Genomic DNA, 23,880 nt, shown 5'->3' with positions numbered 1-23,880 from the left:
AAGGGGAGTGTGGGAAGTGGTTTTGGGGACCCTTATCCCGTGCTTCCCCCCCTTCCTCTACCTCCGCTTCCGTTGATACTCAAGCAAGGAAGCTACGTCGGCACATCAGCTCACTTCCAGTCATGCGGGCTCAATGCCCTACCTTCAAGTGAAACCAAGGAGGTTTAACAAAAAAAAAGGCCACTGGGTAAGGTGAGCGTGGGCAGATTTCCGGACGAATGAGAGTCATCTGTCCGAAGTTCTATGGATGATGGGCCTATCTGGGAGAAGCTCGATAGAACTCTATTTCCGAAAAGCTCCTCTCTACCTGGTCAGATTGAAATATCAAAACTTGACAGAAGACGCCACAAGATTGGGATTGAGGCGGGTTTGGACCAACCAGGCTGCGTTCTCGCTCATCACGACCCTTCTCGTTCTGAAAGAATCATGTACCAACTTTTCTTGTTTTTTTTTTTGTGTGTTTTTTTGGGGGGGAGGGTTTTGGTCCCAAATTTCCGCATGTGATATTACCTGTCTACCTACCCCTACATACGAAAACCACAAAACAGCCGTGCATAAATTCCGTTCCAAAGGGGGGCTTACCAAGCCCGCTCCCAAGACTTCCCGCAAAACCTCCGCTGGCAGCCAAGGGACAATCTCGCCATGCCCACCGAAAAGCCTCCTAGAGTTTCCAAGATAGGTTTGTCTCACTCATCAGTTTGAAATTCCTCACAGTGTTAGAGGTGTATAACAACCTACCTACCTACCCTTCCTGTATTAGGTTGACTGACTCCGGTCACAAAACAAAACCATGACGGGAACAGCCACGCTATATTTACTCGGGCCAGCTGTCTTTTTCGGTTGTATCCCAAGGGATAAAGGTGTGTCGGTCAGATCGGTGGAAAGACCACAAGATCGGCTTCCCGCTCGATGCCGCTGGTTAGACGCGATGGGGGAGGAAAGATGGTGCATTGGTAAAAAGGGGGCCCCTTATCGTCGCTATCCTCACTGGGCCACGGGCGTTAAAAAGACAGTGAGTGATGCGAGATGGGAGAGATTACATGACACGATTTAATCCGTTCTTGACACATACTGGCGTTGAAGTGTATCATGACAAGTGGTGTCTACATTCTCATTTGGCGGATGTACTCTACGGTGTCCCCTCACAATGCCAACCCACCACAAGTTCCACAGTCACAGAATACACAAACCAAATCCAAATGCTTCATTTTCCATGTAAACCTCACAAAAATGACAAAACTCAACTTCAATTCTCGACACCGGTTTCTAATGAAGTATCTGATGCAATGCTATAGTCTACTCCCACACAGTAATACTCCCAAACACTACTCCCTCATCAATGCAAACCCATTCACCCACCCTCACACTCTCTCACTTCCTAAAAGTAGCCGACCTCCCCGCCCTCTCATAATTCCTATTCCTCACACCCTTCAAATCCGACCCCGTCTTCGCAGCATACGGATCAAAGACCTTCTCCTTCTTGCCCTTCTTCCCCTTCCTCTTGTCATCAAACTCCGACCTCGCCCCCCCGTCAGCCTTGAGCACAGAAGCAGCCTTGCTGTAATCAAACGCCTCCTCCTCCTCCTCCTCCTCTTCCTCCTGCTGTTGCTCCTGTGCCTTGGCAGCCCTCTTAGCAGCCTTCCTAGCCTTCCGCTCGGCCCTCTTCGCCTCCCTCCTCGCCTCCTCATCCACTTCCGCTTCCTTTTCATCCCCCTCTTCAGCCTGCTCCTGTGCAGCCGCCTCCCGCTTAGCCTTCTTAGCAGCCTTCCTTCTGAGTTTCTTCTCCTGCTTAGCAGTCTTCTTCGCCGCCTCGACATCCTCCTCTTCCGAGTCATCTTCTTGTTCACCATCTGCAGGGGTGGTGACATCCTCCATTTCCACATCCTCCTCAACATCTTCCTCATCCTCCACTTGCTCCTCCGGACCAGAGTACATATCCGCCTCGCTCGCCTTGCGCTTTCTCCCCGTCTTGAGTGTAAACTCCTGATTCTCCTGCTCCTGCTCCTCCTGACCATAAACCTCAGCAGCAGATTTGAGCACTGGAACCCTCTCCTCCACATCACCACCCCCAACCTCCTCCTCCTCTTGCGCAGCGCTATAGTAAAGAGGAAGCTCCAGCACCTCATCATCCTCACCCTCCTTCTTCCCCCCCTTATCCTCCCAAGCCGAACTCAACGGCACATTCCCCCACAACTGCGACTTCTCACTCCTCAACTCCTTAATATCCACCGCCTCCTCCTTCTGCACCTTGGGCACAATCTGCGCCTGCGCCAAACCACTCCCCCCACTAAGAAACTGCAACAAACTCACCCCCCCGGCAAGCCCCTTCTCCCTCCCCTCCTGCACAACCCCAAACAACTCGTCCAGCCTCCCCTTCAAATTCCTCGCGTGCCCATCCAGCAAGCTCCAAAGCGCCTTCTTGTCGCTAGGCATAATCCTCACAATCTCCGCCATAACATGCTCCTTCATCACAAACCCCGTGCTCTCGTCCTCTTCCCTTGCCGTCTTATCCCTCCAGTTCCACAACGCCCTAAAAACCGCAAACTCCTCCTTGTTGTAGACATAACTCGACCTCGCAAGGTAGTTATACCACCCCCGATCCCCCAGCCCAGTCTCCTCGTCAAAAGCAGGGTTCTCGTACCTAGACAAAGCAGTCTTCTTGGACTTGGCAATCACCCGCTCAATCGGCTTCCCATCCGGATGGACAGTGTGCGCCGCGGCAGCAAGATCATTCCGGATCATGTCGTAGACATAAAGCAAGTAATGCGTATCAGCCCGGGCATAATACAGCATCTCCGCCGGCAACGGCCTTTGCAACGTCATCATTAGCTTTTCACCTTTCTTCAAACCCATCATCATCACCACCATGTACTCACCTAATCCTCCAATCAGCCAGCTGCCACCTCTTATCCGCCTCAAACCCCACAAACTTCTTCAGCAAAAACGCCAAACTCCCCCCCCCATACCCCAACACAGTCGACGCATGATGCGTGTCAAACAACCCCACCACGTACACCCCCAAGTCCCTCTGCAGCCACACCACATCCATAAACGCCCCATGGAAAACCTTCACAATCCCCGGGTCAGCAAAAACCTCATTCAGCACCTCCAACCTGTGCCTCCACGGCACCAAAGTGTCCACAATCCAATCCTTCTCCCTCGTGCTGATCTGCATGAGCGACAACAGACCCGTATAAGTCCGAAAGTCGTGATGCTCCAAATCAATCGCAATCTCCCTCGCCTTCTTCAGCTCCTCGACCATCTCCAGCGCTCCCTCCCACGTGTCCACCCAAATCGGCTTGGTGCTCTCGACGTCGAGGTACTTGATCGGCTCTCTTGACTCGAACACATGGCTGGGGTATTTCATCGCTTCAATTTCGGGCTGGTAAGGATTCTGGTATCTGAGGGGTCTGTTAGTTTTCTTTTTTGGGAAAAATTACAGAGACATAATTGGACAAAATGCTCGAGGGGACCAAGTCCAGAACTGTGAGCGGAAAAATCCCTTGGAGCCTTTTTAGAAGCCTGTTGAAGAGTGTTGCCGGGAGCTGCCTCAGAGACATCCCTGGGGACCTCCTTTGGCGATTCCGTAAGAAGCTCCAGGGGGTTTCCATGGGAATCCACATTAGGGAATCCTTCAAAATCTCCTCCGAAGGGTCCTCAGGAACCCCTTCGGGAGTTTTCTCTGGAAACCTCCACAGACGCCGTCACAGCTTGCTGATATGTTTTTGACCCGCATCTTCTGTCTCCAGCGCCAGTTTCCCACAGCCTTTCGGCTTCTGGGCTGGATGGCCAGACGCGGTTCTTCTTGGTCGGCTTCCTTTTCTTGGACAGAACTATCCACTGGGGGTACTGGAGAAACTAGGGAATTCTTGAAAAGGGACGGGGGTTCATACTGGGTAGTGTGCTCTTCATTAAGAATGGTGTTGAAAGACTGCTCCAACGGAACAATCGCATGTGGCTTCTTCGTCAAGATGGGCTTCCACGGCCCCTTGTCAAAGTTATTGGGCTTCTTCTCGAACCCATTCTGGGGCTTGACAATGTTGGCGCGCTTGAGAGACCAGTCGAGCGGCGCCGTCGATTTCGATCGCTTGGGGTCGCGGCCCTGTGAAGGAGGTTAGAGTGACACGGTAAAACATGTATAGAACAAAAAAAAACATACTTCTTCGACAGTGGGCGCATTCTTTCTCTTGATCAAACCGGTGTACTCGTCAAGGCAGGTGTCGGCCTTCTCAAGGAACGAATCGATCACGTCGACGATGCCTCTCCACTTGATCTCGATATCGTCGATATCCTCCAGCTTGGTCGTCGACTGTCCCGTCACCTTGGAGGAAGACTTGAGCAGCCCGTTGACCAAGCCCAGCATGCGATCGGCGGTCTTGTCGAGCTTGTCGCCGACGGATGGGCGGACGGTGCGCTGGAATTGGAGATCCTCGTTTGCGACGACACCGGCTGATCGAGTGACGGTGATGAGGGCGGGTTGGATGGCCTCTCGGAGAGAGTTGTAATCTTGTGATGACTCCATCCTGCTGTCGATGTCGCAAACGGTCCTGCCTTTTGCCAGTGATGGGGTGGTTGTCTTGCGCAGCAGGTGGTGGCTTTCTGGTTGTTTTCAAAACGGGCAGTTCCTGAACTTTTCGGTGGATCCGCTTTGGCAGGGTGGATGCGACGCTAAGCGGCTTTGAGAGTAGCGTGGTACTTGTAATTGCTGGGATTTATTGCTGTGTGGGAAAGTACACTAAAAAGAGGTGTGTTGCCGATAAGATAAGATCCTGGCTCTCCTCTCTCGCTTGGCAATTGGAGGTCACCTCACATGTGTTGGAGTTTGGTGGCGTCTAAGAGTGATGAGATGTCAAGGAAGATTTGAAGTTCCAACTTGCAAAGCTAAAGTTTTATTTGGGAGAAAATCAGAGTCGCTACCTAAGCTTCCTTCCATTTGATAGCAACTTGGCCCAAGCTTTTCCTCTATTGGGAGTTCTTCTGGAGTCACGAGTTCGCCTATATCGAGACTGCTGGCTGGCTGCCGAAACACGCGGCATCGTTTCCCGGATTTGCCATCGCAGTGCAATACATCCAGGCGCAACACGGCTCTGTCATTTCAAAAATCCCTTAGCATTGCTTCATTGCTCTTGCTACCGAGGTCTGGGGCCTATTCAAAATGTCTCAATCACTTGCCCCAGAATGCAACGAGCTGAAAGAGTAAGTCCGTCTCATAGGGCCGTGTGTGTCATTCATGGTCACCGCTAACGGTTGATTTGCTCAGACGCTACGACACCTGCTTCTTGAAATGGTACAGCGAAAGTAGGCACGCCCTGCCCAACCATGTAAAGACGAACGACTGATGAATATTTAGAGTACCTGAGGGGGATCAGTACCTCGGACAATAACGAATGCGCCACCATGTTTAAGGAGTACAACGTCTGCTTAAAGGTAAGATGGACCGTCTGAAAACTTTGGTGGATTTATGACGGGCTAACATTACACAGCGCGCACTCAAGGAACGGGGGATAGACAAGTTGCTGGACGAGGCCCGCGAAGACTTTAAAGAGAATGATGCAGCGCTGCTGGGGAAGAAGAAGTGTAAGTGCCTTCACCTCTGTATCACTCCTGACTTTTCTGACACAGGCTTTTTTAGAGAGGGTGGTTCAAACCATATGACCCTGATCTTAATCACTCGTACATGCGTAGAATAAAATGTATACTGTGCCATATAGGTCCTCCACCTGGAGTCTATTGATGTTACCCATCCACTCAGTGATCTGCCACACACCTGTTTGGTGTCAGATGTAAATACAGTCCCCGGTGTCCATATCGTATACACGGAAGTCTACATCTTCATAGAAAACTGTGTCACCGTCGTTGACCACCACACCGGAGGCTCGGATTCAAACCAGATGGCTGTCTGTCCCGCGCTGCCAGGAAAGGGAGATAAGTGGGGCACGGTTCATGGGAATGTGCGGGCTCTGATTGGCGATTGGAGACACGGTGATGGGGTTTTTTGTTGAAATGATCAGATGCACCATCGATCGAAGAGACGCAGAGAGTCTGGAACAAGCTTCGTCGCAAGCCCCAAGCAATTTGGCGGCCTTCATCCGACCTTGCCAGCTCCACTTGCTTGCCTCTTTAAGCTTCACACGCCCGCCCGCCGAGCCCTCGTTTTCCCCAGATACCGGTACCCCCAGCCACAGCATTTGGTCCCGTCAACTGACGACAGACAAGACGTCCGGCACATACATACACAGTATCCTGGCAGCAGCAGCGCGACAAGTCTATCCGTAGATCAACAAACAACACTGCACACGCACAGCCCACGACAAACTCCCCAAGGCATGCTCCGCCGGTAGCACACCACCACCCCCACGCGATTCTATGCACCCCTTTTCCGTCTTGACACTCGGCATCTTCGTAGCTGGCTACATCACCGCCCGATGGGACCTGGTCACTCGCCTCTATGAGCTTGCCATCTTTGCTTGGGATTACGGAGTGGTTGTAATGCTCGCCCACCCCCTCTTCCCCCCTCGTCTCCGCTTAAGCCCCCCCGCCTCGTTGTCTAACCTGCGCACGTCTGCACAGTCTCGAGCCGCCAAAGGCTTTGCCGCGCTTTCACTTGTGTTCCTGCTCATCTTTATACCCGTGGAACGTCTCGCAGCCCGGGAGTCGACTCTCGTACGACGCCTGCCCCTCCTCAACACTGGAAAAGACTTTGCTGATCAACACTGTCCAGCACCCGCGAGCACCCGGATCCGGCGTATCGGCCAGAGAGCAGTTGAGAAGACGGGGATCTTTCTAGGTGACCTCGCGCCTTGTTGTCTGTCATGCCAGAGAATGATGGCTTGATGCGCATATTCTGGCCGGCCGACCTGCCACGATCCGACCTGAGGGGTGTGGTGGTGGGGTGGAGGAACTCGGCCCTGGACGTGTTTGTGCTGGCCATTCTGGAAGAGGTGGAGGTGGGTTTATAACGCTCGACAAAAAAGGATGGAGAAAGCTGACATCTTGGCCAGCCCCGAAACGTCGACAGCGCCTTGAAGCTTGGCACCCTCACGCGAAACGCGCCCCATCCAGTAAGCCGCATCTATGAGCTGTGCGGGCAGTCGTCTCTGCATATTTTGGGACTGTCGAATACTTCAGACGACGTACAGATCGACCCATCATGGATCCGAGCGACGACCGGGCCGAGCATACGTGTACCGATAATCACATGCGCCAGGGCCTCGAATATTCAGATCATACTCTTCGAACGACCTTTTCCCGGAAGGATGCAGTACATCTCCTTGAGTCCCATAGCTCTGGCCCTGGGCGACAAGCATGAGACATTCAGGATCGGTCTTTCAGACGGCGCCGAGGAGGCCGACGAACGAGAGGAGCGGCTCAAAAAGGAGAAGAAGAAAAAACTGGTCGAGAAATTGAAGCAACACTCTATATTCAAGCGGACCCCGTCGGCCAAAGAGAGAGCGCTGCCCAAAATTGTGAATCAAATCAACTGGGCGCGGGAGCTCGAGAAGCTGATGCAGAAGAATGTCTCGAGGATAGGAACAAGGCCCAAGAGAAGTTTGAGTGTGTCTGAGAGGGTTGTTGAATCGGCGACAACCATGCGAGACATAATACTGGTATGGCTATGGAACTTGGTGACGGTCTATGTCCTGCCCGTTATCAAGAAGCTGTTCGTGATCGGGCTGATGGCGCATCGGATCGCTGCCGAGGTGCTCTTGACGGTGCTCGAGTGGCGGGCTCGACCAAAATATGCTGCGCTGAAGGACATATCTGCCACAGCCCAGCAAGTCGAGATTCGGCTTCAGCAGTTTTGCTACTGGCCGATGCAGTATGTAACACTGCGGCTTAGGAAAAACGACTGGGAGAGTGTTACCACCAGCCATCCCGACTACATTCGCTTCTACAACAGCTTGTGGTTGGTAGCCAATGATGTTATCATTGGTATTGCGTTGGGGTCATACGTCATCGACAATTCCAGCTGGCTTGCGGATGAGATCAGCCACCTCTTGACGCAGTACACGGTCGAGGCTCTGCAGAGCAGTATTTCGTGGCTCATGGGATGGCCAGCGGGGCTGAAGCTCAACAGCGAACTGGCATTGTTTCTAGGGGATTTGTTTCTGTGGGTTATTGAGTACTGGTCCAGTGAGTATTCTGTGCTCAACCATCCCATCTCATCCCGTCACTAACCTTCACAGGTTGTATTGAGACTCTCCGTCCGGTTCTACCTCACATGATTTGGTTTATTGGTTTCTCCAGCTTTGCCGGAGCCAGCATGCCAATCGCCTTGTTCTCGGATCTGACATCGATCTTGACGATACACATTTATTCGTTCTACTTGGCATCTGCGAGGATCTACCATTGGCAGCTCAACATCCTGATCTCGCTCTTCCACCTATTTCGCGGCAAGAAGCACAATGTACTGAGGAACCGCATCGACTCGTGCGACTACGACCTGGATCAGCTGCTGGTTGGCACCATTCTTTTCACCTTGCTCTTCTTTTTGCTTCCAACCGTGGTGGTATTCTACCTTAATTTTGCCATCGCCCGCATGGTCATCATATCGCTCAAGGCGGTTTTCGATACCATGCTTTCATTTTTGAATCACTTTCCACTTTTTGCGCTTATGTTGAGGATCAAAGACCCTGGGAGGTTACCAGGTATGTTCTTATGCTCTACATCATGGTTTTGCAGTGTGCTGACTGGTGTTTGTAGGCGGAATTCGTTTTGAACTTCGAGATACCCAAGAAATTAGACACGGCGTTAATGACACGACGAAACCAATACCTTCGACTTCTGTAATTCACTTGAAGGTAGGCTTTTATTTCTCGGTTATTCTGCCTGGCTTTGAAACTGACACGACGATCAGTCCATACCCCTGAGCTTCAAAGCCATGTTCCATCAGTACTTTCAGATGGGACACCGCATCCGAAAACACTACTTGTCCCCGCGCGTATTGCTCTGCCTACTCACAGGCAAATTTGTGCCACCGCTTGATCGCAGAAACTTGTACAGTCTGCAGTACAGCATGCTTCCAGCACGCAGAGCCGGCATCATGGAGATGTGGGACGCGGTCAACTCGCTGCCGTCTCCAAAGCGGAGAACGGCACCGCTGTATATACCCGCATTGGCCAACGGGAGGAGATATCCGAGTAATTCTGGCGGTGGGAGGTCACGAAGTTATGGGTAGGGCAAGCATGCGGTATAGGTAGAAAAAAGGCTGGGGTAGGTTATATAGGTTTTCTCTAGAAATATATATATATATATATATATGAATATATATAATACGGGGCATTAGAAAGCGTCATGTATGAATCGCACACACACGTACACATATAATTCGGAACTTTTTCACCGATGTTGCCGTATTCCGGCTGCTTTGCTTGCTTGACCGACTGTTTGTGTCGGGGGAATTTTCGGTATCTGATGAAAAGTCTAGATCGACGGCCACGTAGGTAATGGAGACATGGAGTATGCAGGTATGAGGTAAGTTTTATGGATTAGGTAGATAAGGTTGGGGTATATGTATCATGAGGCCAGGTTGGATCATGAAGGGAGATGTCAGGCGTTAGGGGGTGGTTTAAAAGAACCAGAAAACATAGCCAAGCCATCTGCCACAAATGACGGACCGTTTGATGATGGGGGACCACCAGCCAGTAGTGTAAATGAAAGGAAAATAATCCGAGCACATGGCGAGATCTCGCATTGTAACGATGTAATCAAGATCTCTTCGAGGTTAGGGGTCAGGGGGGCTCACCTCACCGACATCTTTGAACTGAAGAGAAAGGGGTCGTTCGAGACCGACTTTTCGAAAGTGAGTTGCCAAGACTACCCCACCAATGCAATCAATAGCTTCCCCGGGGTATCTCCAGATTTAGTACTCCCCACCTTGTTGATGCCTTCCCCATTTCCTGGGTCCCAGTCATCACCCCCTTCCCTGGTTTGGGGGAGGGAGAGGGTAGGTATATTTTGGTGCCTGGCATGTGCTGCCGGGTTGATTCTTGAACTGTGTTGTTTCAACTTTTGTTGCCTCACGACTTTCTTGACTCGTGACTTTTATTTTCGTCTCCTTAACATTTTGTATTTTGACTTGTCAAGCCCGAACGAAGAACCACCCACTCGCATCATTTGGAGACTACCAGGCGGTTTGGCTTTGGGACCTGTGACACAACTCTATTCTTGAACCGACTACACCGTTGCCTGTCATCTGGTCTGTCTCAACCGCCGCCGGAGAAAGCCATAGACGTAATCAACCAGCGTTTTATTGAGGGGATCGTCGTTGATCATTCTGGGAGGATACACACACACACACACACACACACACACACACACACACACACATATATATATATATATATAAAGGTTCGTTTCTCTCATGATATGATCGTCTGATGTTGTGGTCTTTGCCGAACACACCCAACACTTTCATATCATCTGTTGATATCACACCACTCAACTAACACGGCCATGCACCACCCACCCCTCAGCAGAAGCCAACTTTTTTTTCTTCCCAGATACAACAACAGGGTTATTCATCAACCCAGTCCACCCAAGCACCATCAGGATGATCAACATGGCCCACCAAGAAGACGCCAAAGAGCGCTTCTACCGCAACTTTCGCATGCAGCAAGCCAACATCCAAGAACAAATCACTCACCTCCCCTCCATCGCCCCCGTTGCCGGCGAGCGCCAGGATGCCACAGAGGTGATTCTGACCAACATTTCCCGCCTGACCAACGACGTGAGGGACGCTACGCATTTTCTGCCGGCGTACGATCATAGGGTGTACACCGACGCGGTGAACACCCTCCGGAAAGAGCTGGATGAGACGACGGCGAAGCTCGCGCCCAAGAGTCGGTTTCAGTTCCGGCCAAGACCGCCGGCAGCGGTTGATGGTGATGATGCCCCGAAGAGTGATTCCCGCCGGTTGGTGAACAACAGGGATGGGACCAAGGGGGAGAAGACGAATGGCCAGCCGCCGATCTCACCGCCTTTGTCGCCCGGTGGTGGTGGGAGCAGGGGAAGGTCGAGGAGTCCGAGGGCGATCAAGGTGGAGGGGGAGAGGGATGCTGTCATCACGCTGCCGGCAGATCACTCGCGGACTTCGTCGGTGGGGCAGCTTATTGATCTGTCTAGCTGTGTGGTCAACCTTTGCTCTCCTACTGTGGAAGCTAGTCGGGCGGCGCCGTTTGCGAGTTTGATGCTCAAGGGGGTTGAGAAGAGTGTTGTTGTGGCGGGGCATGTGGATGGCCCGGTTCATGTGACGGGGCTCAAGAGGTGTGTGGTTGTTGTGACGGCGAGGCAGGTGAGGATTCATGACTGTGAGGAGGTGGACTTTTATTTGTGGGTGAGGAGCGAGCCGATTATTGAGGGGTGCAAGGGGGTGAGGTTTGCGCCGTTGCCGGAGGGGATGGAGACAGGGGCAGAGGGGGAGAACAAGTGGAAGGAGGTGAAGGATTTCTTGTGGTTGAAGGAGGGGCAGAGTCCCAACTGGGGGGTGCTGGGGGAGGGGGAGAGGGTGAAAGGGGAGGTTTGGAGGGGGGTGATGGGGGATGAGGGAGGGGATGTGAAGGGGGTGCTGGGGAGGTTTGGGATTGCTTAGATGGGTGTTTTCTTTCTTTTAAAGGGCAAACTGCGCCTGTAGGTTATGCAACAGAGGGGTAGGTTCCCCAGTAATACATATTTAGTATGGGGAAGGATGTTGATAGAGTCAAGTAATTTGAGTAATTATTGTTATTGTGTTTGGGTATCGTTCGTTATTCGTATCTTGTGCTATGCTGTTGGCCGTAAATCTGGACGTATCGCTGCGCCCATGGCTTGAAATCACCAGTGTCTCCTTTCCATTGATGCCCGAGCCATATCGCGGCAACCAACGGAGTCTTGATTGCTCTGTTGTCTGTTCAAGCCAGTGTCTACCAGCTCCATCGTATATTCTTCGTTCTGGACTGGGGGCCTGTCCACCAGTGGCTCGTCTGTCCATCACCACAGCCAATCCATTCTTCCTCGTCGTCCCCTTGTGCTCTCCAAAGAACTCAAGCCTGAACCGACAACAGCCTGATCTCTGCTCCCACCCGTTCTTCCTCCCCCCTTTGGTGTATGCTTGTCCTTCCGCAGCCCATTCCCCTCCTCTCATGTTGTTTGGCCCGACTCACTCCACCATCACCCCCCTCCCCTCCTCCCCCTCCCTATCCTCCTCCCCCTCCCTATCACCCTCCCTGCTAAAAACCAAGCCCTCCTCCTTGATCCTGGCGAGCATTTCGGCCTGTTTCTTGCGGCGCTTTTCGAGCTCGATGATTTCGGTTTCTTGCTGGGGGATGAGGCGGGCGATGTCCTCCATTTGCTTTATCGAGTGGCGGGCGCGCTGGAGCTTGTGCTTGATTGGGTCGGTGGAGGAGGCGACTTCTTTTGTTGTGAAGGGGAGGGTGGTTTGCGGGTTGGAGGTTGGGAGGGGGGTTGTGCCGGTTACGGGGGGGGGGTTTGGTTTGGGACGAGGAGGAGAGGGAGGAACGGAGGGTTAGGAGGAGGGGAGGAGGGGGAGGGTGTCTAGGTCGGAGGGGGAGAGGGAGGGGGGGAGGGGGAGGGGGCCTTTGATTGGGGGCGGTTGGGGGGGCATTGTCGCCGTTGGGAGTGGTTGGAGAGGTGGGGAGGTTGAGATGTTGTTCAAAGGTAGGGAGTTGTCGGGGGGTCGTGATGGTTGAGGGTTGGCTGAATGATCAGCAGGATGGTTCCCCGCGTGCGGTGGTTGTCGGTGAAGTGGTCTCTGAAAGTGGGCGCAAAAAGTGATGCTCTCGCAAGGCGCTTCGCGATAACGATTGCAATCGCGATGTCAAAGTCAACGGGTGTGGGTACGCGTTCCTGGCGCCAGAACCCGTGCGGCGCCGTGGGGGAAGGTGCTCAAATTGACAGTTGTGAGTGGTTGGACGGCTGTCAAAAAGGACGCTATGACGCTTCAGTGGGTTCAAACGGACATCGACGTCAGGTGGGGGTGGGACGAGAGAGAGACGCTGAGGGACTAACTACCCCGCCATCGGCCTTCCCAACAAGTTCCTTTTGCGCTGAACCAAGCTTGGAAGCTCTTTTTTTTTCTTTTGGCTGAAAAGATCCTGATCATCTGAGGTTTTTATCCCGCATCTTCCAGGTTGTCAATTTAAATCCTACAATTCCTCAAGAGTTCGTGGTGTCATTGAGCCGCCCTCCAGTTAAACCCGAACCCTACACCTACGAAGAACCCACCTAGCTACAAAGCTTCCAATAAGTAAACATGGCTCCCGATCACAAGGCTTGCCTGAGTACGTCTCCTCGCCGCCCCGATCTCCCGCTCGTGCTGGGCTATATCCTGATCTATCTGGAGCTGGGATGGCTGATTATGATGTTGGTTCGTTCGTATTACAGTCGTGATTGACGGCTGGGGTATCCCCTCGGAGGAGTCTCCCAAGAATGGCGATGCTATTGCTGCCGCCGAAACCCCCGTCATGGACGAGTTCTCCAGGAGCGCCACCGGATTCACCGAGCTCGATGCCTCCTCCCTCGCTGTCGGCCTCCCTGAGGGGCTGATGGGCAACTCCGAAGTTGGCCATCTCAACATTGGTGCCGGCCGTGTCGTCTGGCAGGATGTCGTCCGCATCGACCAAACGATCAAGCAGGGCAAGCTCGCCGAGAACGATGTGATCAAGAAGGTTATGGAGGCGGCCAAGAACAGCAATGGCCGTCTTCACTTGTGCGGTTTGGTCTCGCATGGTGGTGTGGTAGGTGCTGACCGGGTTGCCGGGGCTGCCGGTGTATGTTGGGGGATATCCGCTGACGTTGTGTTCACGATAACAGCACGCCAAGCAAACCCATCTTTATGCTCTCCTCGAGGCTGCCAAGCAGTATGGCATCCCCAAGGTCTACATCCACTTCTTTGGTGATGGCCGTGACACCGACCCCAAGTCCGGTGCCGGTTACCTGGAGGAACTGCTCGCCAAGATCAAGGAGCTTGGTATTGGTGAGATTGCCACCATTGTCGGCAGATATTATGCCATGGACCGTGACAAGAGATGGGAACGTGTCGAGATCGCTCTCAAGGGCCTTGTCCTCGGCGAAGGCGAGGAGAGCACCGACCCGGTCAAGACCATCAAGGAGCGTTATGACAAGGGCGAGAACGACGAGTTTCTCAAACCCATCATTGTTGGTGGCCAGGAGTCTCGCATCCAGGGTGTGTGGCATTCCGGTCATTGCCTTAAAAGCAGTGCTGACATCTCTCAGATGGTGATAACGTCTTCTTCTTCAACTACCGTTCCGATCGTGTCCGCCAAATCACGCAGGTTTTGGGCGACGTCGACCGGTCAGTCCTCCCGGATTTCCCCTACCCCAAGATCAACTTGGTCACCATGACCCAGTACAAGGTCGACTACCCCTTCGAGGTTGCTTTCAAGCCCCAGCACATGGGCAATGTGCTTGCTGAATGGTTGGGCAAGCAGGGCGTCAAGCAGGTTCACGTTGCCGAGACGGAGAAGTATGCCCACGTCACCTTCTTTTTCAACGGTGGTGTTGAGAAGGTGTTCCCTCTCGAGGTCCGTGACGAGAGCCAGGATCTTGTGCCCTCCAACAAGAGCGTCGCCACTTACGACAAGGCTCCCGAGATGAGCGCCGACGGTGTCGCCGAGCAGGTTGTCAAGCGTCTTGGTGAGGGCGAGTTCCCCTTCGTCATGAACAACTTTGCTCCTCCCGACATGGTTGGTCACACTGGTGTGTACGAGGCTGCCATCGTTGGCTGCGCGGCCACGGACAAGGCCATTGGCAAGATCTATGAGGGATGCAAGAAGAACGGCTACATTCTCTTCATCACGTCCGACCACGGCAACGCCGAGGAGATGAAGTTCCCCGACGGCAAGCCCAAGACGTCTCACACCACCAACAAGGTGCCCTTCATCATGGCCAACGCCCCCGAGGGCTGGAGTCTGAAGAAGGAGGAGGGTGTCCTCGGCGATGTTGCCCCTACTGTGCTTGCCGCCATGGGCCTGCCAATTCCCGAGGAGATGACTGGCCGCAGCTTGTTGGTCAGGAATTGAGTGGGCGTAAGCATAGGTGTTTGGGTTTCGGTAAGCATGGAAAAGGGGAGCAAGCAATAGCGATAGACACGATAGAATTACAGGAACGACCGTTATGAGCACTTGGGCTTTTCGAATGCATTGTGTGCCATGTTCTCGGACGCGTCGTTCATTGTTATGCAGCCTACCATTCTCGCCCGATTCATCCGTTCGAGCTGCAGCAGGAGATTAGTTGCCACGCCCCTGTCTTCCACTGACTCGACACAAGGGTATCCAACAGTTCAACATTGATGCTTCACGTCAAAACCATCTGGGAGGGTCGTTGTCCTCATCATTCGAGCACATCACAGATACAATCTATTGTATTTTCTCCCTTGCTTCCCCAGAAACATGCTCTCGACGATCCCGTCTCACCTTCCCCAGCCGCCACCGCCATCACACATCTGGCCGAAAAAAAAAAAAAACCTGGGGAACATATGGTTCAAAAGCGGGGAACCCAGCTTGTGTAACACGAGATGCATACGCTGGATGCCGTCCTTTCCTTTTCTTTCCTTTCCTTTTCAGCGCTCTCTGGACCAGATGTATTGATCTGTATATCTTTTGCTGGAAGAATACTTTTCTCGGTGAGAGAGATGAAGCAAGGGAGACGAATGAGATGCAAGATGATGATGCAGTGTTCTGGCCGAAAGGGAAAGAAGGCAGGTGCATGTTACATAGACGTGGCCATACAACAACGATGGACTTCCCGTCCGCTTCCTCCTTCTTTCTGTGGTGGCAGCAAGGAAGCAAGCACGGCCGTGTCCCCTTTCCCCTCATGAGTGTCCCATCCCATGCCACCAATGAACGTCGAGGCGACTGACCCCTTCCCTTTTTCCCATTTCCCTTCTCTTCTCCTCACTCGTCTGTCCCCTTTTCTCTTCCTCTTTCTCTCATTTCTGCCAAAAGGAAAGCGTCACGATATCATCAACATCAACCATCACCACTTACACGGCATATATGTAAAAGATGGGTCCCGCTATCAGCTAGCACTGCAACAGCACCGAGCACGCTAAGCACACAACACACAAGGAGCGGCCCCATTATCTGGTGGAGACATTCCGGCTTGTTGTTGACAGTGGAGTCCATCTACTCTTCCCCCCCCTCCCCCGTCGTCCCCGTGCCTTGCTTTCCAAAAACAAAGATCTAACGCTAGAAACTAGGTGCCGCCCTCCGTATGTCCGGCCGCAAGCTCCGTACCCCGTAGCCCGTTCGCTGCCCGTGATCCTTATCCCGTGCCCGTCGTCGGCGAGACGGTTCGTGATGATGGTGCTCCCGGTGCTCACCTACCCCCAGTGTATGCATCAGGGTACCGGGACTCCCCATCGGTCACACTCTTCTCATTCACCTCGAGTGAGGGCTGGCAAGGGAGAGCACTGCCCAATGGCCAGGTCAATTGATATGTTTTCTACGTGGCTCCCCCGTTTCATGTTCCCTTTGGTGTGCTGGAATTGTGAGTGCACAATGCATGTTGTTCGTGTTGGGCAATTGAACATACCCCGCCTTCAGCCCCTGTTTACCCGCTGGCCAAGACACGAGGGATTATCAATATCATATCATCTCATCAAGTGCTGAGAGATATCAAAACTGATGGCATTCGCAAACACAGCACAGACAGAGCCACGAGTCACTCTCAACAAGTCTGACAAGTGTATTCTCTCGCTGGAAAAGAAGTGGTGATGCTGAAACGGCAGAGACAAAATGAAATATTTTTGTGGTGTCCCCAGAGAACTGGGAGAATCGCGGTTGAGTATTTTACAGGTGCCGGCAAAAGCCGACATCGACGGTCAGATCGTCCTCGAAAGTCTTCCCCGATCTAGGTCTAATATGGGCCCCGTCTATGGTGCGATTCTATGCCATTATTCCATGCACACCCCGCCCATGTCTAATAGCGAATGCGATTTGGAGATGTCGCAAAACACTATTACCCTCTCTCGTACACGCCGCTTCCCCCCACTCTCGCTCCCGTCTTGTCGATATGTACAGACGATCGCTCCCAGTGAGGCATCGTCGCCTATCCCGCTCGGTGGTGGTGAACCGCTTAGGTCTGAGGCATTTTGTTAGCAAGGCGGGGTCGTTGACTCTGCCGGACCTCCGAAGCAAAACACTTACGAACTTGGCCATGAGGGCAACCATCAGGTCGAAAAGACCAATGGCCTCGACGAAAGCGAAACCGAGAATGGCATAGGAGAAGAGCTGGCCACGGAGGGCGGGGTTGCGGGCAACACCGTTGAGGAGGGCAGCGAAGACGAGACCGATACCGATACCAGCACCGGTGAGACCAATGGCGGCAGTACCCATACCCAAGTTCTTGGAGACCTCGACCATGGCCTGGGCGATCTCAGAAGAGTAGGCACGCTTCTGGGTGATCTGGCGGGTGGCAGTGATGATGGAGGACATCTGCTGGCGCTTGACGGCCTGGAGGGGGGTGGCCTTGGTACCGGCTGCACACACGAAGAAAAAAAGATTGTCAGACCGAACGAACGAACACTCTCTCGGATGGTTTCATGGTGGTTTTGTTTTTGGGACGATGGGCGACTTCTTGAATAATTCGCTCGTCTCTTTTTTGTTTTTTTTGTGTGGCATGAGGTTTTGAGATTTTGTTCGACTCTACTCACCAGTGAAAGCGCGGGCAGGGACGCGGACGGCAGGGCGGGCGACCTTGGTGGCCATCTGAGAGGCCAGTCTCGAGGCGAGAACACGGGTGGAGGCCATTGTGTCTGATGAGAAGGGGGTATGCAGAGGTGATGCAAAAGACGGGGATCGAGAAGATGCTCTTTGGAGGTGAGGCTCGACTGCTGAGTGGGAGAGGGAAAAAGAGGAGGGAAGGGAAAAGTGCGAGGAAGAACAAGTGGTCAGCTGGGGAAAGCGGAACCTCGGGCTGGTCCGGGCAACGGGCTCGAGCATCGATGATGGGCGACGTGAGTGGTCAATTCGAGGGAAATCGCTCCACCGAGAGCTCTGAAAGTGGGTCAGAAGTTGGAATTCCCAGGTCTGCGAGGAGAGCCAGAGGGAAAATTTTGCTGTGCGGCACTTGCCCAGCAGCTGCACCACTTTTCCAGGGGACGAGAGGGAATTCCGCCGGGCAAAGCCGGATTCTACAAGAGGTTTACGGAGGGACGAACAGCAGCAGCAGCACCAGCACCAGCAACCAGGAGCACAGCTCGAGCAAAGCAACAAGCTCGGCGACGGAGGGGGCATGATTCATGGATCCGGCAGCTTTCTACGGAGCACGGGAGCCATCGACGAACCTCTTGGGAAGCTGGGTCCTTGGACCTGGACAAGGCAGCACAAGCTTGGTCTTGTTCGAACCCAACGAAGCTCTCGGTTTTTGTGTCACTGAAAATTTTCAGCTTGGGGTTTGATGTCTGAGGTTGGCGCGGCTCCTGTTTTCTGACCAGGGTCTATCGCAAGCCCCCACGAGGCCCCCACTTAGCGGCGATTTCCTGCAACCTCACTTGTTGAGGGCCGGTAGCCGTCCACTTTAACTCCACCACCAGAACCAGGGCCAGGCATGACGACAGGATGTGAAAAATGCCTCTTTTTTCGAACTGAGGGGCATTTGAAGCTCCAGGAAGCTTGGGAAGCTTTCAACCATCGGGCTCAACTGGTAGGAACTGGTTTTGACTCTGATTGTCAATTTCTGAATGGAACTCACCAAAATGTCAATTCTCGAATCTTCCCAACGGGATCAGACTCCGACAAACACCGCTGTTGCCGCAAATGTTGTGTAACGGATGAGCGCGGCAGTGTTGGCAAAAGGGGGAGGGTCGGAAGCTTCGCTGGTTGGTCGAACCACAAAACTTTTGACCCGGATCGAACCTTGAAAGCTTCCAACGATCTGCTCGGTAAGGCAGCATGACGGAATGGAGGGAAAAAGGTGAGTCGGCGGTGAAACATGATAGGCTTTGCCGAATTGGTTGGGTAAATACCGAATCGGGCTACCCGGGTGGCCGGAACGCTGCCGGGTTAAATATGTTTATGATGATTGTGTTGCACATGAGCCGAAACTGGTGGTGATAATGAGAGGCAGTCTGTGATTGTTGAGACTGGGAGTGACGAGGGTATTTATATCTGGCCGGTGTAATTTGAGAGTGACGCATTGTTGTCGGCGCCACATTGTGAGATTTGGTGGTGGTGTAGGCCGGGAGATACCGGGATGTCTGAGGTGGCTGAAGAGGTCGCGGTTGGTACTTCACCGAGGACCGAGATGTCTTGTAATTAAAGACTTATCGAGGACTGAAGCTGTGGATGGAGATCTTGAGCTTTATGGTCTATAATCAGACGAAATGGTGAGTTCGAAGCTGCGAGTTTGAAGCCTGTGAATCGTGATGAACCTCTTTGATGTGGCCATAGCTCCTGAGCAGGGGCAACGTCATGTTGGACAGGGGGCAGTTGCCCTTTTGAAGAGAATGAGGAATGATGATGGGAGTTGATGCTCCTCTGAATACGACAGTCCAAACCCATGATCGAGAACTGTTCCTCCAGGCAACATTATCTTCACTAGGTAATTTCGAACGACAGGTAATCATAGCTTGAAGGAGCTCAGCTTGAGACACTCTCTTGAAAGCTTCCTGGCTGGTGTTTGCCATTCTCTTATGTAACATTATGAGCAATGGGTTCGAGCTTGAGACTTTAGGTTTGATATAGATCAGCTAGGTATCTGTGTAGGAGAGTAAGGAATGGGAAAAGAGTCTCTTGCAGAAAGGGGATAGAGGGCGAGGAGGGGAAAGGTGGGTTATTGATGTAGTTGGTTTGTATTTGGAAAGAGTTTAGAGGCTGTCGTTGTTGTTGATGGGAGAAGATAGTTCAAGGGGTCGATAGTGACATAGGTTGAGGCTGGCTTGGACTTTTGGATGTACGGATGTCAGATTGATGGGGTTTTTGGGTTGTAGACCGTCGATGGATGTGGACTGGATAATGGACGACAGGACTCCACTGTGGTGGTTTAGATGATGTATCTGTCCTGTATAACGTAAATCTGGACTAAGTGACTGCTGTATTTATCCTCGACAAAATGTAAGTTCGGGCTGTCTGATAAGTTATATAGAAATCTGGGCTTCAACATCACCATAGACAAAGCTCATTTACACCCTACCTAAGTACCCATCATGCCGCTTTGCAGTCCAAGTTACCTCCCAAACATCTTGAAACAGCAAGATACTCGCTCTCCCACCCTCACCAGCAACTCCTACGCCGCCACTCCCACCAACCAACACGCCAACAACAACAACAACCACTCCTCCACAAGGAAGGTACACATTCCGACCTCCCAGAGGTCCCTGACTGGCTCCCTCCGCTCGCTAGCGGATTACATCGCAACGCTAGCTTTACCGCCCTCTAGACAAATGCACAACTGCACGATTCTATCCTTCCTCGGTTCCCTCCTCCTCCATCATACTGTGATCTTCTCTCTTCTGGCCCACATCTCTTGTACTGTATCCTTCCTTTCCTTTCCTAAGTACCTTCCAACCGTGCTGCATTCTTCTCTCTCTCGGAACCATGACCATACCGATGCTGTGCTGACCACACCATCTCAGGACCTCACACCTCCCTTGGCAGCCATGACAGCGAGCGCAGACCATTTCAGAGTACTTTGATTCTCTCGCTCGCTTGCGTGCGCCTTGCTCACAAGCATCATCGGAGGTCTGATAAGAGACCAGAGAGAAGAACATATGATGGGGAGATATCCCAGAGGGAGGAGGGTGTGGTGATGGGGTAACGGTGTGGGAATGCCTGGACTAGATAGCTCCCGGACAGAATTTGCTAGTTTTAGAATGAGATCTGTTGTGATGATGGTGGAGGATGTAGGTGGTTGTTGTTGCTGAAGAAGAGGGTTTAGTATGGGCGTTTTGGGGGGGTTTTGGGGGGGGTAGGGTAAGGAAGAGTGGGTTACTATATGAGGGGACTGTTCCGGTTTGGGGCGAGGTGAAGTGGGAGATTGTCTGTTGAAAGCTGGGGCTGGTTATGTGAGAGGACCGTACCAGTCTTACATGTGTACTAGCCATCGATGATCAAGACTAGATGTGCGTCTTTACGAGAAGTCTACGCTATCTGGGTGTTGGATTTGAACTCGACAGGCCTGATTTAGATTCATAGATAAACGAGAAATAAGGTAAACATTCTCTGTATGGTCAAATTCTATCGGCCAAGAGGGGTACTAAATCGGCATAACACGGATTTGACAGGATAACCATATCGTGATATATACATCAGCAAAAAAAGTCTAGTCATCAGACACCTACCAAAACCCTAAGAATCCAAGGGAGAATAGATTTCGTCATTGGTTAAGTGGCCAACAGCAAAGTATCGACAATATTCAGACAGCGCAACAGCCCACATCTTTCCCATTCACTATCCCCCTTTGTCCACGACATCTGCCACAGCGTTGCTTTTGGTTTTATTTTTTTCTTCTTATCGGAGCTTCCTATTGTTGTGATAGCGTCAGTCATATCTCGAGTTGGTTTTGGGAACCTTGATCAATTTTGGCCAGCGACTTGAAGCCTCCAATGTATGTACATAAAAGATCCATTGTTTTTTTTGCCATCCACGTCCTGTAAACCCTGAATCGCTCGTTAATAGCCCAGTACTGTTAACCTAATGTTAACCTAATCCATGAAGCCCATCCCACTCATCCGTCCGTTGGTATCATATTCCCATAACTCCTGACCCAACCCAAATTCGAATGCTCCCTGAATGATGATGGATATCAATGCTACCCCGACTCCTCTGCCGCCGCAGAATCATTCTCCTTCTTCATGGCATAGCCCTCCAAAAAACCGTTTGGATCACATGGCTTTTTCAAGCTGATCCTGTTCTTCTTCACCCACTCCATCACTGCCTCGTGCCGGATCATGACCCGCTGCTGATGAGCCACTGGCTCTTCCTGCTGTGGCGTGCCCTCTTTCTCATTGTTGGCAACACCATCAGGAGCTGGCACTGGCGCACCGGTCAAACCTTCCAGTTCCGTGGGTGTACCAAGCGCAGAATGCTTCACCACCGGCCCAACCCCTGCATCCTCCACAACTCCCATGTCTCTCAACACCATCAAGCAATCCTCAGGAACTATCCAAGTGGCCTTGCTGCAGTCGTAAACATCAACTGTCGCCACTTCTTGTCCATCCTCTATGGCACCCGAGCTCGTCGGTGGGATACTCAGAAGCCACATCGCGATCTCATTGCCCCAAAACCTCTTGTACCCCTTTTTTCCCAATTCGCTAATGGGCTTCTCAGGCCCACCTAGCACTCCTTCCCGTTTGGAGATCTCGTAGCTTACGCCCATCAGCAATGACCCAAGGCCTTTGCGCTGCCATGGTGGAAAGACGAGGATGCATGCCAGGTTGTTGTTGTCCCAGGACATCTTCTCTTTCGAGAAGAACCCAACCACCTGGCTACGTGGTTGGCGAGGAGCGTTGCCGGAGCCGGATGAGGATGATGGGTGTTCTGGCGGTGTTGGCAAAGACGGTGCTGAAACAGCCGGGGTTGTGTAGACGAGCAGAAAATACTTGAAGCCGGTGACGTCAAAAAAGACAGACTTATTGTCCAAGAAGAGTTTGGCAAACAGAGAGAGATTCTGGCAGAACAGCTGTTCAGAATAATTAGTTTTATGTCATGACGAATACCAGCCCTAGACAACTTACCACATCGACCTCGCCATCAACCTCCCAGATGCTCCACTCCCCTTGGTCTTGAACCAACTCCTCTACCATCTTTTGACTGGCATTGCTCTTCCTACCTCTGCCGGATTTGGGCGGTGGACCACATGCCTTGAGAACGGTTCGCTGGCCTTTGGGGTGGGTGTATATCTTTGAACCTGGAATAAAGTTCTTTGCCCGACAGAGTTGAACGTGCTGCCACCAAGCGACTAGCTCTTTGGAGTACTTGAAGCAACAATCGCATACATAGAGACGGTCGAGCATGCCGGGGCCATTGTCCAGGACTTCTTTGCCAAAGTAGGAAGGGTACCAAGTCTTGAAACAGAGGTCTCCAAGGACGACCTTGTCTATGTTTCGGTCGGTCTGTGTATTCTTGATGGCACTCTTTCGATCGGACGTCTTCGTCGCCGTTACAGAGTCGGTTTTCGACGCCGGATGGCCCGGTTGCGAGCCTGACGTAGCCATGGTGATGGGCTTGTTTCGTCCCACGGTAACGGATTGATTTGGAGGCACTGTCTGTGCGTGGTTTGAGGGTCGACCTGGTGGTCTGCCAACCGGACGAGGGGCGACAGACGAGCGATGAGGGACCGCGGGGACAGGTAGTGACGCTGGAGCAGGCTGAGAGGGCACCGATGGTGTAAGGTTTTCAGCAACCCCAGCCTCAAGACCGCCGCTATGCCGTGTGGAGCGCGTGGCTTTTGGTAAGTTTTCCCCTGTGGTCAGAGGCACATTCTCCTTCCCTTGAAGTGCTCGGGATTTGCGAAGTGGCAATGTCACGGGTAGCTCTTCCTCCGCTTCGCTTTCAACGCGGCGGCGACGGCGTCGTGGCTCGGGATCTTCTGGTGTCGGTAGCGGGGCGGTCGAGGATTGACGAGTTGCTCTTCGTGAAGGAGCACCTGGTAAGGTGGATGTCGTAGCGGGAGCATCTTGTGTATCTGGTTCGTCACTGATTCGTTTCTTCCTAACAAGTCCGGGCATCTTGCCTGCTCGTGATGCCCCTGAGCAATTGGGAAGCAGGCGCAAGTCGCGACGAGGCTGGAGCTTCGAAACCGAAGCTTGAACAGGGATTAGCTGTGGGGACTGCGAGCGATGAGAGATGCCAAGAGATACCACTGGTCCTGGTGGTGGGGTGCAGGTGGAGCTTGGCGACTGGATGGATGGATGTCCAAGCT

The 23,880-nt window shown here is 52.5% G+C and overlaps 8 protein-coding genes across 8 annotated transcripts; 5 read left to right on the top strand and 3 right to left on the bottom strand.

Moving 5' to 3' along the window:
* Positions 1-1,231: 1,231 nt before the first annotated feature.
* On the bottom strand, positions 1,232-5,287 carry RRP6 (exosome nuclease subunit). The gene is made up of 4 exons (XM_062913507.1): positions 4,160-5,287; positions 3,894-4,102; positions 2,877-3,401; positions 1,232-2,809 (listed from the first exon to the last, which is right to left on the bottom strand). The coding sequence occupies exons 1-4, from the start codon at positions 4,520-4,522 to the stop codon at positions 1,372-1,374; spliced, it is 2,535 nt and encodes an 844-aa protein (XP_062764924.1). The 5' UTR covers positions 4,523-5,287; the 3' UTR covers positions 1,232-1,371.
* Positions 4,831-6,787, top strand: gpi1_2 (pig-Q; the record flags this gene model as incomplete). The annotated part of the gene is made up of 6 exons (XM_062906040.1): positions 4,831-5,196; positions 5,261-5,298; positions 5,351-5,427; positions 5,484-5,577; positions 6,305-6,663; positions 6,722-6,787. The coding sequence occupies exons 1-6, from the start codon at positions 5,156-5,158 to the stop codon at positions 6,785-6,787; spliced, it is 675 nt and encodes a 224-aa protein (XP_062764923.1). The 5' UTR covers positions 4,831-5,155.
* Positions 6,788-6,812: 25 nt separating this feature from the next.
* Positions 6,813-9,282, top strand: gpi1_1 (pig-Q; the record flags this gene model as incomplete). Its single annotated transcript, XM_062906039.1, has 5 exons — positions 6,813-6,947; positions 7,002-8,133; positions 8,187-8,648; positions 8,704-8,801; positions 8,858-9,282. The coding sequence occupies 5 exons, from the start codon at positions 6,813-6,815 to the stop codon at positions 9,176-9,178; spliced, it is 2,148 nt and encodes a 715-aa protein (XP_062764922.1). The 3' UTR covers positions 9,179-9,282.
* A 1,270-nt stretch (positions 9,283-10,552) lies between these two features.
* QC763_509160 (uncharacterized protein) lies at positions 10,553-11,590 on the top strand (the record flags this gene model as incomplete). Its single annotated transcript, XM_062913506.1, has 1 exon — positions 10,553-11,590. The coding sequence occupies one exon, from the start codon at positions 10,553-10,555 to the stop codon at positions 11,588-11,590; it is 1,038 nt and encodes a 345-aa protein (XP_062764921.1).
* Positions 11,591-12,636: 1,046 nt separating this feature from the next.
* On the top strand, positions 12,637-19,362 carry QC763_509150 (uncharacterized protein). The gene is made up of 6 exons (XM_062913505.1): positions 12,637-13,277; positions 13,381-13,733; positions 13,810-14,182; positions 14,233-15,509; positions 15,943-16,131; positions 16,217-19,362. The coding sequence occupies exons 1-4, from the start codon at positions 13,250-13,252 to the stop codon at positions 15,036-15,038; spliced, it is 1,560 nt and encodes a 519-aa protein (XP_062764919.1). The 5' UTR covers positions 12,637-13,249; the 3' UTR covers positions 15,039-15,509; positions 15,943-16,131; positions 16,217-19,362.
* On the bottom strand, positions 16,752-19,290 carry QC763_509140 (uncharacterized protein). Its single transcript, XM_062913504.1, has 3 exons — positions 17,672-19,290; positions 17,166-17,497; positions 16,752-17,100 (listed from the first exon to the last, which is right to left on the bottom strand). Exons 1-3 carry the CDS (start codon positions 18,252-18,254, stop codon positions 17,095-17,097), a joined length of 921 nt encoding a protein of 306 aa, XP_062764920.1. The 5' UTR covers positions 18,255-19,290; the 3' UTR covers positions 16,752-17,094.
* An 802-nt stretch (positions 19,363-20,164) lies between the features above and the next one.
* On the top strand, positions 20,165-20,653 carry QC763_509130 (uncharacterized protein; the record flags this gene model as incomplete). Its single annotated transcript, XM_062913503.1, has 2 exons — positions 20,165-20,308; positions 20,594-20,653. 2 exons carry the CDS (start codon positions 20,165-20,167, stop codon positions 20,651-20,653), a joined length of 204 nt encoding a protein of 67 aa, XP_062764918.1.
* Positions 20,654-21,484: 831 nt separating this feature from the next.
* SAS2 (SAS complex subunit) lies at positions 21,485-23,853 on the bottom strand. Its single transcript, XM_062913502.1, is given in 3 exon segments — positions 21,485-21,650; positions 21,662-22,638; positions 22,694-23,853. The coding sequence occupies 2 exon segments, from the start codon at positions 23,684-23,686 to the stop codon at positions 21,769-21,771; spliced, it is 1,863 nt and encodes a 620-aa protein (XP_062764917.1). The 5' UTR covers positions 23,687-23,853; the 3' UTR covers positions 21,485-21,650; positions 21,662-21,768.
* Between the last annotated feature and the right edge of the window lie 27 nt (positions 23,854-23,880).

The sequence above is a fragment of the Podospora pseudopauciseta genome (assembly GCF_035222475.1).
Source record: "Podospora pseudopauciseta strain CBS 411.78 chromosome 5 map unlocalized CBS411.78m_5, whole genome shotgun sequence".
Classification (NCBI taxonomy): Eukaryota; Fungi; Ascomycota; class Sordariomycetes; order Sordariales; family Podosporaceae; genus Podospora; species Podospora pseudopauciseta.
This window is presented reverse-complemented; position numbering and strand designations above follow the sequence as displayed.